The sequence below is a fragment of the Nicotiana tomentosiformis genome, chromosome 2 (genome assembly GCF_000390325.3).
Source record: "Nicotiana tomentosiformis chromosome 2, ASM39032v3, whole genome shotgun sequence".
Taxonomy (NCBI): domain Eukaryota; kingdom Viridiplantae; phylum Streptophyta; class Magnoliopsida; order Solanales; family Solanaceae; genus Nicotiana; species Nicotiana tomentosiformis.
Window position 1 is genome coordinate 96187471 of NC_090813.1, and position 16247 is coordinate 96203717.

The following is a 16247-nucleotide window of genomic DNA, read 5'->3' on the forward strand; positions in this document are numbered from 1 at the left end:
ATTTGGTTTTAACATTAACTAATTTATTTTTTGTTGATTCCAAGTTTTAAATATTTAATTATAACTTAAAAGAGATTTTAATTATGTTACATCATTCAAATAAGACAATAATTATATAAGGCAATTAAAATTTAATTTATTTAAAGTACTGAATAAAAATTTCTACATAGTTCAAATAAAAAAATCTTAGTTAATTGTCAGATCCTAAATATTTAAATAATTAATATGAAATATATTATAATTATGTTAAATAATTCTAATATGGACGGATTAAGAAGCTATTGGCTAAGATAGAACACCTAAATATTGGTCAGCAATTCTCATATAATTACTACGTTTGACCCAAAAAAAATATATAATGGTAGGACATTTTATTATAGCATCCATAAGATTTTGTTAATTGCATCCTTCCTTTGGTATCTAACCTTCCATAAAGTTTTCACTAATAAGCATTAAAGTAGTTACCGTAACAATGGCTGCATATGTATAATTTTTAATTTTTACAACAATTGTAAAATAAGATTGTACTTGTTCCAACGCGTAATGCTTTTTCTCTTTGTCATCCAAGCTTTCGTTAGTGGTTTATATAAGTAAGCTTTGATTTGAGTTTAAATTTCTAACTATTAGGATTTTTACATAATTTAAATAAGGAAGGATTTTGATTACCAAAATTTTAGCTAACTTTAAAGTCCAAAATATTAGGAAAATAACTTAAATTACTATTTTGTCCAGTATAAAATCTATGTGTTTAAAGGATAAAAAAGGCGAACGGCATTTCGCTAAGGACCTTCGTACTTTTAATATAGTATAGATAATTTATCATGAATTCTTCAACCATTGTATATGTTGATTATGTATTAATATTAATAATAATAAATAATAATAAATATATACGTGGAATACATATATATAGCATTATAACAATATATAATTATGTATAAATGTGTATACCAAGATATAATGATGATATTTAATGGTGTATGAATTATAATAAAATTCTGATATACACAACATAATAATGGTATTTAATAATGTATAAATCACAATACTATTTCTTTTGGAAAAAAATGGCATAAATCAGAGACGGAAACGATACTTACATCAAGACGGTTAATGGTGGAGATGGTAACAGTTTCCTTAATTATTTGTTATTTACATCAAGACTGTTTAATGAAAATGATATCCTTAATGGTGGCCTTTTGGCTTTTAAATAGGATCCCCGTTGCAGCGGCATTTAAGGAATTGTCGATAATGTTATATATGTAATAACATTTGCTATCTTTACAATAAATGAGTAGTACTATTAGTTATGAGAATAGTTTTTATAAAGAGATCGTGTATGTAAAAAAAACTCCAATTTTTTCACTATCCTCACTTTCTTTTCCCCATATCTCTCTTAATAGCTTAGCTGAAATATGAAGCTGAAATCAATAGAAGAGCCGGAAAAACAAAATGGTCTACATCTTCCTCTCAATTATGACTGATAACAAATGTCTAAATGCATGTTGTTATAACATCTTCTCTTCCGTTAAAATGCACAGGTTTAAATATTTGAATTTATTATCTATTAAAGCCATCTCATAACTTATTACAACAGAGGGAAATAAGATTACATTTCAACTAGTAAAATTTATGATATTTACTAGAACATAAAGTTTTTTCCTTGATAGTGCGCTCAATAAACCCAATCTAGCAACAATGACCACATATTTCTGTCACCAATAATATCAATTTGATAGAGTTTATTAAACCAACCAGTTTTAATCTTCTTCAATTGAATATAGTAATGCTTTTCAAAATGCAAGCAGATGAGAGAAAACCGAAATCTAGGAAGTTTATATACTGACTAAATGTAGCAATCGCTCATATAAAGCATTTTTAATGCGTTGACCACCATTATACATACTCCTAGTTGACCTTCCCCACTAGGTGCGAGCACCATAATTATCGGATCATGTTGTTTGAGTTTGAACTTTAAAGCATTATTCTGCTGAAGCTATTATGCTATTTCGGTCTTGCCTGCGATTTGGGTTTTGTTTGAATCCAACAGAAATGTGGAAGTTGTAATTTTCAGCCAAACAATTCTTGAAAGAAGAGGGCGATGAATTGATTTGGAGGTGAAAAGTATCACGTGCAAATCACATGTTGTTGTTAGTTTTTCAAACTGATGTTGTGTTTTCTAACGCTCTAACTTTTGCAAACTTAGAGGACGTATGGTACTCAAGGTTATATTTGAAAGACAAAATTAAACTTAATTTTGGCCAAAAACTCAATAATAAGATATTATTATAAACACAAGGGAAAATGGCCAAATATACCCCTCTACTTTGGTATATTATTTATATCTACCCTCCGTTATATTATGAGGCCATATTTACCCTTACCATTAGCCAAACTTTTTAAAAATACCCTCCACCTAACAGAAAGCCACCAGATTAATAAAATAATCATTTTGAAAAAAATTCATTAACCCAAACCCATTAAACCCATTATTTAAAAATACGGAACCTAGATTTCTGAGACGTCTTAACACATTTTATTCATTTAGAGAGAGACCGGGAATGATGGTGGAAATAGGATTAGTAAGAACTTATATTTTTGGTTATTAGTTGTTCGTGGTAGCATTAGAATGCCATGTTATCACTTTCGGGTTTTTGTTGTGTGTGGTTCTAATATGGCATCCCTTTGTCTAATGTAATACACACTTGACAGTTAGTTTGTATGTTGGTAACAACTGATATATACTTTAATAATACTTGTGGTTGGTTAATGCATTAAGTTAGTGTACTTAGGTTGTTAAGTTGCTTTCCAACTTGTTGGTGTACTTTTTTTCATTCTTGATGAATTTCTCGGACTGTAACTTGATATTAAATTGAATATCATCTAATTATTTTCTAATTTTTATTCATTATAAGTTATGTTGTTACTAAGAATTATGAGTATCCCATCCTATATCTTGGAATCTAACTCTGATTCTTAAGGGGTGATTTGGCGATAACTACTTGTTGCCCAAATGTTTAAAGCAGAATAAGAAAATTATGGTGCGTGAATACTCATCAATAAAGGCTCACTGTTGGAGGAAGAAATACTTCGATAATTGCCTTAAAACTTCAGAACTGCCAACCTAATAAGATACTATAAACATTCAAGTCGTGGTGGAAAGAAAATCATGATTAATACCTGGTATTAATCATACCAGGTATTATAGAAAAGGTATAAGAAAAAAACAATACAATAAGGATATTAAAAGAATTGGAATTCAATGTATAAATGAATATATGGTTGTTGGTATTTTTATGTCATTCACTTCTTTAGTTCAACAAGTGTACGAAGGAGATCACTAATATGCAAGTAAGAAGTATAGTAAATAAAAGGGGTTTAATGGGCTATTAATGAGTTTTAAAAAAAAGATATTTTTCTAATTTGGTGGATGAAGGGTATTTTTAAAAAATTTGGCTAAGTATAAGGGTAGATATGTTTCGATAGTATAAGGAAGGGTAGATTTGAACAATATAACAAAGCAGAGGGTAGAGGGCTTATATTTTACCCTTTTTCCTAAACACAATATATTACTGTCACTATTTTGCAAATGAAGAAAACACAGGGGGTTGTACTGTGACCATAGTTTTCTAATTTTTATTAATCCCTCTCTGTCAAAACCCTCTTTCTCAGGTTTTCTTTGTTTTAAGATAGTATCAATGACGAGAACACGAAGAAGAAGACAGAATAATTAAAAAAGGGAGACAGAAATAATAACAGATACATAAATATATTGCGGCCATTATTAAAGCCACACGAAGTATCTCACCGGCGATGTATACAACTTCTTGAAATTCAGACCGGTTAATCGGAACCCTAAAAGGCTCATTTTTAGAGGTTCGGTTCTTTTATCTTTTCTTTTCTTCATTAATTTATTATATTTGGAGCTTAGATATTGTAATCCAGCTTGCTATTCTTTTATTAATTTGATAAGTATTCGTATTTGAGCTTAGCTATTGGGTGATTGTATTGCATTCGATTTAGTGATTGATTTTTATCGTTACTCGTTTTTAGCATTTTGATACTTAAGACTGGAATGATTAGAGCTAGTTCATTTTAAGAGCCTTGCTTCCACTACTTTTTTAGCCTAAGGATATCCCCCCCCCCCCCCCCCCCCCCCACACACACACACACACAATTAAAAAAACAAAAATACAGCATATTTTTTTGGCTCATCTGCAAATGATTTAATTGGCATTTTATGCCTGTTTCGATTGGCTTGGTTTGTCGCGTTTATCATTAGTCGACACCAAGCTTGATGTTTGCACATATTAGGCCAGGAGTTTTCACGCGCCTTCCCAGGATTCCACGAATGTGCCATGTGTTAATGTGTCTAGGTTCCTAAAATACAATGACTTGATTGCCAGTACATTACTTCCACCAACTCGTGGTATTTGGATGCTGAAACAATTTAGGAAAAAATCCAGTATTATCCAATGCAACAATAACTATTATGTTTCAATCCCAAACTCACCAGTGTGCTGGTAAATGAGCTAAAGGTGCAAGGTGGAACTATTCTATTTGTTTAGCTAATTTTAATTGTCGAGTGCTGAATGACAAAAGTATTAACACAACTTTATCTTTCTTAGAGTTTTGTAAGCTTTGCCAGAAAAACTTGGTTTGATACACAGCAGGACGTAATTTAGGGTATTTTGTACTTGAGTCATTTTTTTTGAGAAGGTAACATATTCCATTTTAATTGTATTATTGGCTGCTAATATCGTGTTCTGGAATTATATGCCTGTCCCATTATGAAAAATAAATTGATTACTGTACTCACTATTGAATTGATTGAGCTGTGTGCAATCACTGGGAGGTCCATGAAATAATGATTCTATTGGATTGGATAAAGACATGTCTAAATGAGTTAGAAAACTGCGGTGTAGTGGGTGTAACCATTGTAGCTCATATTGGGGATTGAGTTAGCTAACTAGCTGAACACCCTCACCTTCCACCATGTAGGAAGAGAGTTCAAATCCCATAAGCAGCATTGGCTTCAAGCTTCCCTGATATAGTAATAAAAAAATTACAAGAGAAAATTTTTGCATGTTCTATCCAACGATTTATGTTGTTTCACCAGTTTTAAAACTCTACGTGCAAAGTATGTTGAAGATATATATGATTGTTGAGGATGCCCCCAGGGCTTTGGTCTAGCAGGTGATATGTGGCTTAGGCACACTTGCCAAATTTGTCTCGATATGCTTTCTTTTTGACGTGGTGCTCTGAGCATGATCTGGGTATATAATTCAACATCTTTGAATGGCCAAAAGTTCAATATGTTTAACATTCAGGTAACTGCTAATGACTGAAGACTAAATGTTTCTGTCCTCATGGTGAAAGAAAGCTGCCGTAATTTATGAATATCATGACTACCTTGGTATTCTTGCCTAGGAAGAAAACATTCACATGCATCTTCTCATTTTGTTATATGGATGTCCTTTGACTTGCAAGTCGTGCATTTAGTTATATGGATGTCCTTTGACAGTTTTTTGGAACTATGCACATGCATCAGGTATCGCTTGATAGCTGATTGTGTCATTTTCTTTTTAGATGGATGTCGTGATAGTTTCTCAAAACTATGCTCGTGCATCGGGTATAGCATGATAGCTGGTTGCATCATTATCTTTGTTAGATGGATGTCATGTAATAGTTTCTTGAAACTATTCACATGCATCAGGTATCACATGATATCTGGTAGTGTCATTAACAGCTCGAAGAAGCTCAATGCCATGTCATTTGGGGTATGTTTGATTACTCTTTTTCTGGGTTATCCTCTTCTCCAGATTGTTTGGATGAAGTAGGAAGAAACTTCTATAGGTTTCATGTGATTCAAGCGAACTAGTTCCTGATGCAGGAAAGTCCTACTTGTATATTCTGTGCCTTCATGGAATTATGAAATACATCTTCTCATTTTCAGCGTGAACTGCAATTATTTATACCTTCCCTTTTGTTGATCCCCCTATTCAGGCAGTAGTAACTTTGTAGGTGATGATGGCAATCGAACTAGTTTGATTATCTCATGTAGATGAAGTAAAAGTTTCTATATAAGCTAGGTTGTCGACTCATGGAGCTTAAAGTTTCATCTCCAAAGCCGGTATTTTCAACTTCTGATTGCAATAGTGATCCCGAGGAGAAAGAAATTAGTGAAGACGATGACGATGATCGTAATCATAAACATCGTAGAAAGGATACACGTTCACAATCTACAGAGACAGAGGCTCTTGAACCAGCTTTAAGGAGACCATTCAGGAAACGGAACAAGCCGTTTGAAAATGGACATCTTTACCAGGAAGGGGATTCTCACTCAAGTGATACTAGGTTTGAGAAAAGACGAGGAATGGGTTCTTTTTCCAGGACACCTTCAGATTCATATCAGATGATGAGGCTAAATCAGTCCCTGTCTGGTCATGCTGGTCCTGGTAGGGTTCGAGGAAGAGAATCTGGTGCTTGGGGTCCGTGTGAATCTAGGTTCTGCACTATTGATGTTGCGTCTCAATTTGTTCCACAAGGCCCTATTAATCCTCTTCTTTATACTGGAATGGGGCCGCAAAATGTTTCCAGTGGACAGGGTGCGCCTTGGAATGCGTTTGGAATAGTTCCAGGAATTCCCAATGGTGGTCTTGATACACTTCATACCCTTGGTTTACAGGGAACGCTTAGAACGTCCTTGAACCCTGCCATGAGTATGGGCATTCCAAGGCAAAGGTGTAGAGACTTTGAGGAGCGTGGTTTTTGCCTAAGAGGAGATATGTGCCCTCTGGAGCATGGAGTAAATCGCATCGTTGTTGAAGATGTTCAGGTAGGCGTCTCAGCTGACAAATATTTGTATTTATCTTGTTCATTAAATTCTATGTCCTTAGGCACATTGATTCTGACTTTTTGTTTTCCAAATTGCAGAGCCTTTCTAAGTTTAATCTTCCTGTTTCACTTCCCGGTGCTCATATGCTGGGACCAGTTACTGCACAAGGATCTTTACCTGCAATAGGCCCCTCAAGCTCATTGGCTAATAAAGCTTTACATAACAAAAGTATCAACCCTCCAGTGATTGACAATGGATTAGGTTTGACTGATACTTTTGGTGGTGGTTCTGTGGCTGGGGGAGCTGATTTCTATGATCCTGATCAGCCTTTATGGTCAAATGATCATCCTGAAAATTCAGCAGCACTCTTGGATGTAAATCGGTCTAAAATTGATGATGCGGGGACGATGCTGGATGCAGACTCCTCTGATCAGGATCAGGTTGCGCTTTGTGATGGCTTTAAACTTAAGCGTCTAAATAGAGATGCTGGAGCAGCTTCAGGATCTCAAAGCATTCAGGGTGTAAACCGTCATGGTAAGCAAACAAATGTAGATACCATAGACCCGCAAATGATGGAATCATCTTCAGAGCCCCAAAGTAGTTCTGGACGCAATATGCGAAAACCATCTCAAAAGGCACTCCGTACTCTATTTGTAAGTGGGATTCCACAGAAAGACAACAAACCAGAAGCTCTTCTTTCACATTTTCAAAAATTCGGGGAGGTTATCGACATTTACATCCCGATGAATGGTGAACGAGCTTTTGTTCAATTTTCTAAGAGGGAAGAAGCTGAGGCTGCTTTAAAAGCACCAGATGCTGTGATGGGCAACCGCTTTATAAAGCTTTTCTGGGCAAACAGGGATCGCATTATGGATAATGGAGCAAGTGGTAGTAGTAATTTTCCATTAGCCCCCCGCGGTGGGACACGCAGTACGGTTCCACCCCATCTATTGGTTCCTCATAAAAGGAAAGACAATCTGCAGACTGTAGCCCGAAAAACTGCTGAACATGGTACTGTTGCTCCGTTAGCCACCTCTGATCTGCCCAAGCCCGTGGCTCAGAATGGTCTCAAAACTACACCACCTTTGAAGAAAAAACTGGAAACTTTAGAACTTCTGAAGGAAGAAATGCGCAAGAAGCAGGAGATGCTTGAGCAAAAGCGTAATGAGTTCCGACGCAAGTTGGATAAACTTGAGAAGCAAGTAATGTCCTCTTCTTAATATCAAAAAGAATAATTATAATTATTTAAGCTTATAATCTCGCAACGGCTGCTGCTTTACTTTTTATGCTCGTCTTGTGAACTTAAAAATATACCATTATATGCTATTCTCAGCCGCACTTTTGCTGGTGTTGTCTGATTAGGTTCCTCATTGTTAACTTAGATGAGAAGTGGAAATATTTGGGGATCAATTTGGCTGCAGAATTTCGCTGCTATTTATCTTCCAAAAAAGTAATTGCTTGTGTAACTTCAAATTTCTTATATCTGCGGTAGTTTATTTGTTTAAGAGGCTGCACAAGCACTAAGTGTTGCCATTTAGTATAATTAGTAAAATTCTTTCAACCTTTCGGTATATATAGATGCAATACACATCTCACTTTTGATCACAAAAATAAAGGGGGAAATGATTTGATGGCAGCCGCCACCCTGCGGCATATGATATTTGGGATGAAGTTCTTAGATTGTTGAAGAATAGAAAAGAAATTGCAGGTAACATCTTAAATAATGCCTTGGATAACATCTTTCAATAATCTAGCTACAGATTCCTTTTGGAGTTAAAAGTTGTAGTTTTGTATAGATAGAGTTAGAGCCGTTTAAACACTTGAGGATCAACGTTACGTACGGTAAAGAATAAACTACGCAAATCAAGTGATTCATACTGAAACTTAAGATTTGTATTTCTATTCTACATGTGCTTAAATGATTTAAATACTTAATTGGATTTAATTTTGGCTGATTGATATATTTTAATTCATAACAGTAAGTTGATTATTCAATTAAACTACGGTTTGCCAATTATTCATAAGTAAAAGTGACAATTTAATTTTTGAAAAGACAAACAATATTGAAAAAGTTACAATCAGGTAATATATTTCGTTTACTATGAGTACATGGGTGATGGATCTTTTTGTCGTGGCATTTTTGGCATTGTTTCTTTTACATAAACTTTGCTCATTTAGTCAACATCATGTATATGAGGAGGTTTTACTCGGTAATAGAGTTACTCTGTGCCTAAAGTTAATCGTTTGTTTGCAAAGTTTGTTGTCTGCTTGGAACAAACTTTCAGATATTGGTGTTTGTTTAGAATGAACTTTCGTGTTTATCCCAAGAAAATTCAACTTTATCCCCTTAAAAATCAAGGATATCTTTTCAAATTTGTCTACAAATAATACTTTATGATAATGATAAATAACGCATAGAGTCAAACAATTTTTAATTACAACATGTTTTGTTACATGACCAGTATGTTTGTACCTCATAAAATCAAAATAAGTAAAAGAAATCACATGTTTGAATGAAACTTATACTTTATAGTCTTCATGTATAATTATTTATTAAAACCTTTTATTTTAATACATGACTCGACATACACGTGCAGCGCACGTGCCAAGAAACTAGTAATCTCAAAATAAGGGAGGAGAGAACGTATAATTTTATATTTTTCCTCATTGAGGTAATCTGCTAAATCGATAGAACTGTAGTTAATATCTTGAGAAGAAAAAGAGAAAAAAAGAAGAAGACGTGTACAACTCAACGCGCGTGACTGGTTTACCTCCCAGTGTATGGCGATACAACTTCATTGATCTGTTCTTTTTTTTTTCTTTCCTTTTTTGGTTAATATTGGTCCGAAATGAGTTTAAATGGAGCTACACAGTCCGTGAAGATTCATATAGTCAGATCCCAACTTGCTTTGGATTCCCTTAGTAGTTGTTGTAAATATAACTTCTTTATTGTAAAAGCAACTGGCAATTGAAACCCCCTTTTCTTCTGCGTCCTTTGTTATGCAGGCTGTGGGTGTGAAAGATGAAGCAGCGCCAGATCAGGCTATGAACAAACCAAAGGGAGGAGGAACAGTTTCCAACTCTGGTAAAGTGGAAAATTCAATCCCCGTAGAACCTAGTAACACTGTGTCATCACCACCATCTGAAGCAACACCAGATAGTAGCAGATCTACAGAGAATGCCGAACCCAATTGTTCAAAATCATCTTCGACTGTTGCAACGCATGACGCTTCAAACTTGAAGCAGTCAATTCGTCCATTGGCACCGGTGGGCGCACCTTTTATCTTAAATAGATACAAACTAGATAACCGCCCCACCGCATTCAAGCTCCTTCCACCTCTACCAAGTGCTCTGGCAAACGTAATCTCTCTAACTCACTTCAGATAATTGCTATTTGTAAGAGATTCTTTCACAAGAGAAAAAGAATGCGGATATTTCTTTCTTCGTTTTCCTTATGCTGTTATGCTTTTTCCCTGACATGTTCTTTCCCGTTTTAAACTTGAAATTTGTAATATCAGCAAGAGTTTATTCATTCCACACATTTATGTTTTTGCTGACTCTTCCAAAGCAAAGCTGTAAGGGTGTAAAACTATGCATGTCTCTGCTATAACCTTGTGCTTCTTGGAATGAGGTGTGTTCGGTTGATGGTTTTCAATCTTTAAAATTAATAGTTTTAATTTGTTTTTAATGTACTCATAACTTACATGACTAAAGCAAGAGCACATGGGGCTACTGTTTGTTCACATATTTTCACATCTTTGTTTTTCTGGTAATTGGATGTGTTTTATCCCCTTTGTCTAGTACATGGTTCAAGGATAATTTGTAGATTCATTTGCTCTGGTTCCTGTATTCTCATTTATATATTGTAAATAATTTTCTATTTTTAGGTTGACGTCCTGAAGGAGCACTTTTCTACTTTTGGTGATCCTCCTTCTGTTGAGCTGGAAGATTTGGAACCTCAAGATTGTAATAATGGCACAGAGGTGCAAAATACATCTGCTAAGATATCTTTCCGATCACGTCGTTCTGCTGAAAGAGCATTTCAGAATGGTAAATCCTGGCAAGGCCAAATTCTGCAGCTTATGTGGGTGCTATCCAGTAATCCTGCAAAGGATGTTGGTGTTGGAGAAAATGTCACTCCAGCTTCAAAGCAGCCTTCAGATGCTAATGGGCAATCCAATGCAAAAATTGGTGTGGCAGGTCTACCGGAAGGAAGTGTGGCAGGGAACCATGAACCTGACAATCAAGGAAGAAGAGAAGATGAATGAGATTCTGCGTCTGGTTAACAGTTAGCTCAATGTGATTGATCATGATGATGGCCTGATTTTCGGAGTTGTACAGCGAGATAAGTTTTTAAATCATTTATATGTAATTTTAGGAGTTATTAGTGATCAACAGATTTCAGTTTCAATTTTGCTTTCACATTCTCTGCAAATGTAAAGAAGAGTTTTTTGATTCTAAACCAGCAGTCCTGTTGGTAAGCTGTACTGAATTCTCTTTAGTAACTGGATGCTCAGACAGAGTCTAGGATTTACTACAGTTCTTACAAGAAAAGAAAAACAGAATTATGAAGATGAGATAGTGCCAGTCATTTTTGGCCTTTTATTTATTTCAAGTGACTTCCCACTGCAGCTTTCTATCAGGAATTTGGGTTTCTATGGCCCTATCCATGAGTGCTTACATTTTACACTAACTAGTTTGCAAATGTATGAGTTGAGGTATTCAAATGAAAAAGTTATAAGTTCCTTTACCGAATTGGCTTGGGTTATAAATTTAAGTGGCCAGAAGGCTGTTCTGCCAATTATCATTTATTTTAAAATTATTTGGAGTATTGTTTATTATCATTGTCATTTTTAGAAAGTCTAGGGAGTTAAACTGAATAAGCATTTATTTATTTTCAAGCCATTTCTCATCCTTTACGGCGCTCAAACCCAAAACGTCCTCACAATTCTGAGAAAACGACAAGAATAGTTCCTTATATTTGGGAGTAGGTTTATGATGATCCTTTAAATATGCCCCAACCTGTTTTAGTCCTTTAAGTTTGACAAAACTTAACAGTTTTGGTCCACATCTATTTTTTAAAGTTAAATTTAACAGTCCCACCACATGAGCCTCACGTGAGCCTCAAAATTAAGAGAATCCGGCCCTCCCCCAATTTTTTCACTCTCCTCACTTTCTTTTCCCCATATCTCTCTTAATAGCTTAGGTGTAAAAACAAAATGGTCTGCATTTTCCTCTGATAACAAATGTCTGAATGCATGTTGTTAAAGCATCTTCTCTTTCGTTAAAATGCACGGGTTTAAATATTTGAATTTATGGTCTACTAGAGCCATCTCAGAACTTATTGTAATGGAGGAAAATAAGAATACATTTCAACCAGTAAAATCTGTGATATTTACTATAACAGAAAGTTTTCTCCTTGATAGTGCGCTCAATAACCCAATCTAGCAACAATGACCACATATTTCTGTCACCAATAATATCAATTTGATAGAGTTTATTAAACCAACCAGTTTTAATGGTTTGCATCCCTTTTTAAAGGTGAAAATTACAGTTTTTTAAACTTAGTTTTTTTTATGAGTGCCCTTCCTATATGCATCTCTCATACTTTGTCATGTGAGCCTAATTGCCTTTGTCTTTTTTGTTACAGCTAAGCTTTCAAGAGGGATGTGGGCGAAAAGAAGTGGGGAGAACTGTTAAAGTTAACTTTTAAAAAATGGATGGCTAAAACTGATAGAAACATTTTTAAAGGACCATCATAAACCTACACCCAAAAATAAGGGACCATTTTTGTCATTTTCTCTCACAGTTCTATCCAAAAAGAACTTCGTTATCTTCTTTTGCCATTTTACGAGTGTTATCGTCTCGCGTGAAATGGCGGCATCTTCTCCTCTGCTTTTGCACTCCTCGGCCTCCTCTTTCCACAGCGAATTTCCGGCCCATTCCATTCGATTACCGGCCGTAAATGCCAAGGTTTTAGCCCTGCCCAATAAATTGACAGTGAAAGCCTCATCAGGGATAGTATTGGTGGATAAAAGTGAAGCTGAAAAGGTTAATCGCCTGAAAACAAATTACCTCGAAAAGATTGTTCCCATGTTGAAGGACGAATTCAATTACACCAATATTCACCAGGTATACTTACTTCTTAGTCTTCTAATCTTACTCTGTTTTATTTTTCTTTATGATTGAATTTTAGAGTTGAAATACTGAGAAATAATTTGTTCTAGTTTATTCGGCACTAATATCATTTGGTGAGTAAAATATTTAAGTGCTTTAACTTGGCACAATTCGTTAGTGTTACTTTGATATGGTATGTGGAATAATGGACTTGTAGGTTCCGAAGATTGAAAAGATTGTGGTAAATTGTGGTATTGGAGATGCTGCACAAAATTCAAAGGGTTTGGATGCCGCAATGAATGATTTGGCACTAATTACTGGGCAAAGGCCAGTGAAGACGAGGGCTAAGAATGCTATTGCTACTTTCAAAATTAGAGAAGGTCAACCGCTTGGAATCGCTGTTACACTTCGAGGAAATGTATGTTGGCCTTTCTATTCTGCTTTTTAGCATTGCAATTTTTTTGTTTTTTGATATTCCTTCTTTTAGCTAAAATTCACTTGCAATTCCATTTGGTCTATATGCTGTTATGTGATTTATATCTGGGTAGTTAGTGGACGAACATCCGTAATGTAATTATTTTACCAAAACATGTTAAATAGGGAATTTAGGAGCAAGACTTGATGTTTTAGGGTAAAGCCTTCTAAGATAAAGGGAAAGCAAGAAATAAGTCGTACCTTTCAAATTTTGATCTATATTTTGTATGTTAAGTTTAATTTGGTCCATAACTTTTGATCTATTTCAATTTTATCCTAAATAAATATGATTTGTCACAGAGTAGTCCTAAGCCATCATCAGCTAATTCCAGGTTAAACCTGGTTAGCATTGGCTAAACAATAGTGTATAATGTGGAATGGGACTAGGCAACAAAAGAGAAGGACTAAATGAAAAGAAGATGCTTTTCTTGGTCCGCCACACTATCAGACCTTTTGATTCTTGCTCCACAAACTGAAACTGAAGCAGCAAAAAATACTTATTTTCACCCTAAAGCTAATTGATGCTCTTATGTGCTCCAATAAGGAATTGCAAATTGGAGGAACATTCATTGTGTTGAAACTTGTGAATCTGCTTCCATTTCTTCACACTCCAGGCATGTAGCGGCTGGCCTGTTAATGGCCGGTGGTGATATCTCTTCATTTAGTCATTATTCTTCCATTGCCTGCCATCTTCTTTTGCCAACCCTCATCTGCGCCAAACCCTTTCACGCCACATTTGCAGATTGGACATAACGCAGCAGGCTCTTGATTTCAAGGCTAACAAGTTGGGTTTCTTTTAGCAGGAAGAGATTTAGAAATACTGCTGTGTAGAAGACTTAGTTGCAGAGCCATAGATGCAGGAGTAAGAGGAATAACGTGAGGGGAAAGTTTAGTGGAAGAGGGACTTGCTAAAACAATCTTGTTAGGTAAGCAGAGTTTCAGAGAAGATGGAAAATAGTTGGCAGAAAAAGCAGATAAGGAATGGGTGAGATAACAAATAAATATTAAATCTCAATGAAATCGTTATTCGGAAATTGCTAAAACTTTAAGGTTTCATGACTCGTGTGGGAGTAAACTGGGAGACATAGTGAACACTAACTAGTTAACATTTGGAGACCAAGCTAAACCTTTAACTTGGAAATCATGCCGCTCATGCTGCCTTATAGTTGCTGCCAGTTGTGCATGGTGGCCAAGCTTTGAGTGGTTGTCAGAATTTCTTGTTGTTCAAGTTTTCGTGAGCTGCCAGCTGCAATAAAATGCCACTATACTACAAATGCAATCCCTAAAAAGATCCAAAAACAGAAAACAATAAAAGTAATGACCACTAAAAAGAAGGTAAAGAATTTTTTCCGGGAAAATAAAATAATCTTAAGTAATTTCTCTTGCACTTGTCAACTGTTGTTGCAATATGTTTTACATCAGGACAAATGGATAGTATGTGAAGAGAGGGTGCTAAGGTTATGGGAAATTTCCATTAGCTTGTTTTTTCGGGGGTGGGAAGGTGGGGCTGCGGTTGAGTGAGGATAGAGATGGAATGTGGGATGGGTAAGGGTGCTGGCGATAGTGGAAATAGAGATGGGTAAGTATTTCGAGTAGATTGGAATTGATGGCTTCTCCCTTTTGCTGTACTGGGCTTGAGGACTAGTCATATTCGTTTAAGATGATCTTAGGACAGATGAAATATTAGGCACCCAGTCAAATTTTAAGCTTTACAACGGTGACCTTAAGTACCCTTGATTATGTTGGACTTTTTGCACAAATAGAAGAGTTTAAAGATATAGGAATCATCTGTCAGTGTCAACCTCATGGGGAACTGTTTCGTACTTATATTAGCCTCTGACGTTTTTTATGCTAGCTATAGACCCTAGTCAGTATTGTGCTTGAAAGATCTTTGTGCATGCAAAACATTTGCATGATGTTTGGGGTATTTTAGCAGTTTCTAAAAAACGTTTGCAGTAACTGTTTCTGCAAAAAGTGTTTGTTTGGTGACAAATTTGCAAAAAAAGTTCACTTTTTTCGTTTTTGGATATTTGATTTCCAAAAAGTTTTTGCAATAAAATTTTCCAATTAAAAATAACCCCCCCTTGAATTTATTTTCTTTTGCAAAATCTCGCATAAACACCACCTTGATCTTGATTACAGAAAAACTAATTTGTTGAAGTGACTTCAGCAAAACTTGAATTGCAATGATCAATAGCTGAAGAGAAATTCACATGGTCTGAACTTGGACAATCCATTTGCTGCTCTACCATCATATGTTATTTGCTTTTGTGCTGCAAACTCACATCTACTTCTTCTTGATAGGTGATGTTTTCTTTCCTTGACCGGTTAATTAATCTTGGGCTTCCTCGAACGAGGGACTTTCAAGGTGTAAACCCCAATAGCTTTGATGGTCATGGAAATTATAGCATTGGCTTTCGTGAACAGAGTGTCTTTCCAGAGCTAAGTTATGATGCTCTTGGTAAGCCAAGAGGAATGGATGTTTGCATAACAACAACAGCTGAGACAGATAAAGAGGCACATAGATTACTGGCCCTCATGGGTATGCCATTTAGAGAAGGTGCTGTTGGGCAGACAAATGTTATGCGAAAGAAAAAGCTTAGAGCTCACCATTTTGACTCAAAGGCAAAGCAAAGGTCTAGGAGATGAGGTTGATCTAATTTCCAGGGATAATTGAGTTGATTTGTTGCATTTTTTGCTCTTCCAGCATGGTTTTCGATTTTTTTAGCGTACAATTGGAATGGAAAAATCTGTACTTGCACATTTACTATCATGTTGGTGATATCTTGAAGATACATGATTTATGTTTTTCTCTTCA

General features: G+C 35.5%; 2 protein-coding genes across 8 annotated transcripts; both read left to right on the forward strand.

The window, feature by feature from the left end:
• Positions 1-3591: 3591 nt before the first annotated feature.
• Positions 3592-11447, forward strand: LOC104105871 (zinc finger CCCH domain-containing protein 41). 7 transcript variants are annotated; one of them, XM_070195806.1, is made up of 6 exons: positions 3592-3876; positions 5181-5330; positions 6007-6838; positions 6937-8040; positions 9845-10198; positions 10726-11447. In XM_070195806.1, the coding sequence occupies exons 3-6, from the start codon at positions 6104-6106 to the stop codon at positions 11104-11106; spliced, it is 2574 nt and encodes an 857-aa protein (XP_070051907.1). In that variant the 5' UTR covers positions 3592-3876; positions 5181-5330; positions 6007-6103; the 3' UTR covers positions 11107-11447. The 7 variants fall into 7 exon arrangements, with proteins under 7 accessions (XP_070051907.1, XP_070051908.1, XP_070051909.1 ...); XM_070195807.1 differs by having other exon boundaries at positions 6025-6838; XM_070195808.1 differs by having other exon boundaries at positions 5197-5330.
• Positions 11448-12648: 1201 nt separating this feature from the next.
• LOC104105864 (large ribosomal subunit protein uL5c) lies at positions 12649-16247 on the forward strand. Its single transcript, XM_009614278.4, has 3 exons — positions 12649-12970; positions 13173-13373; positions 15734-16247. The coding sequence occupies exons 1-3, from the start codon at positions 12713-12715 to the stop codon at positions 16076-16078; spliced, it is 804 nt and encodes a 267-aa protein (XP_009612573.1). The 5' UTR covers positions 12649-12712; the 3' UTR covers positions 16079-16247.

What these genes read in the sequence shown, in the direction of transcription:
- LOC104105871 (XM_070195806.1), top strand. Translation starts at nt 6,104, where the DNA reads ATGGAGCTTAAAGTTTCATCTCCAAAGCCGGTATTTTCAACTTCTGAT. An exon ending in TGGATAAACTTGAGAAGCAA is followed by an intron (nt 8,041 to 9,844) that starts GTAATGTCCTCT and finishes TTTGTTATGCAG; the next exon opens with GCTGTGGGTGTGAAAGATGA. An exon ending in TACCAAGTGCTCTGGCAAAC is followed by an intron (nt 10,199 to 10,725) that starts GTAATCTCTCTA and finishes TTCTATTTTTAG; the next exon opens with GTTGACGTCCTGAAGGAGCA.
- LOC104105864 (XM_009614278.4), top strand. Translation starts at nt 12,713, where the DNA reads ATGGCGGCATCTTCTCCTCTGCTTTTGCACTCCTCGGCCTCCTCTTTC. An exon ending in ATTACACCAATATTCACCAG is followed by an intron (nt 12,971 to 13,172) that starts GTATACTTACTT and finishes ATGGACTTGTAG; the next exon opens with GTTCCGAAGATTGAAAAGAT. An exon ending in CTGTTACACTTCGAGGAAAT is followed by an intron (nt 13,374 to 15,733) that starts GTATGTTGGCCT and finishes TCTTCTTGATAG; the next exon opens with GTGATGTTTTCTTTCCTTGA.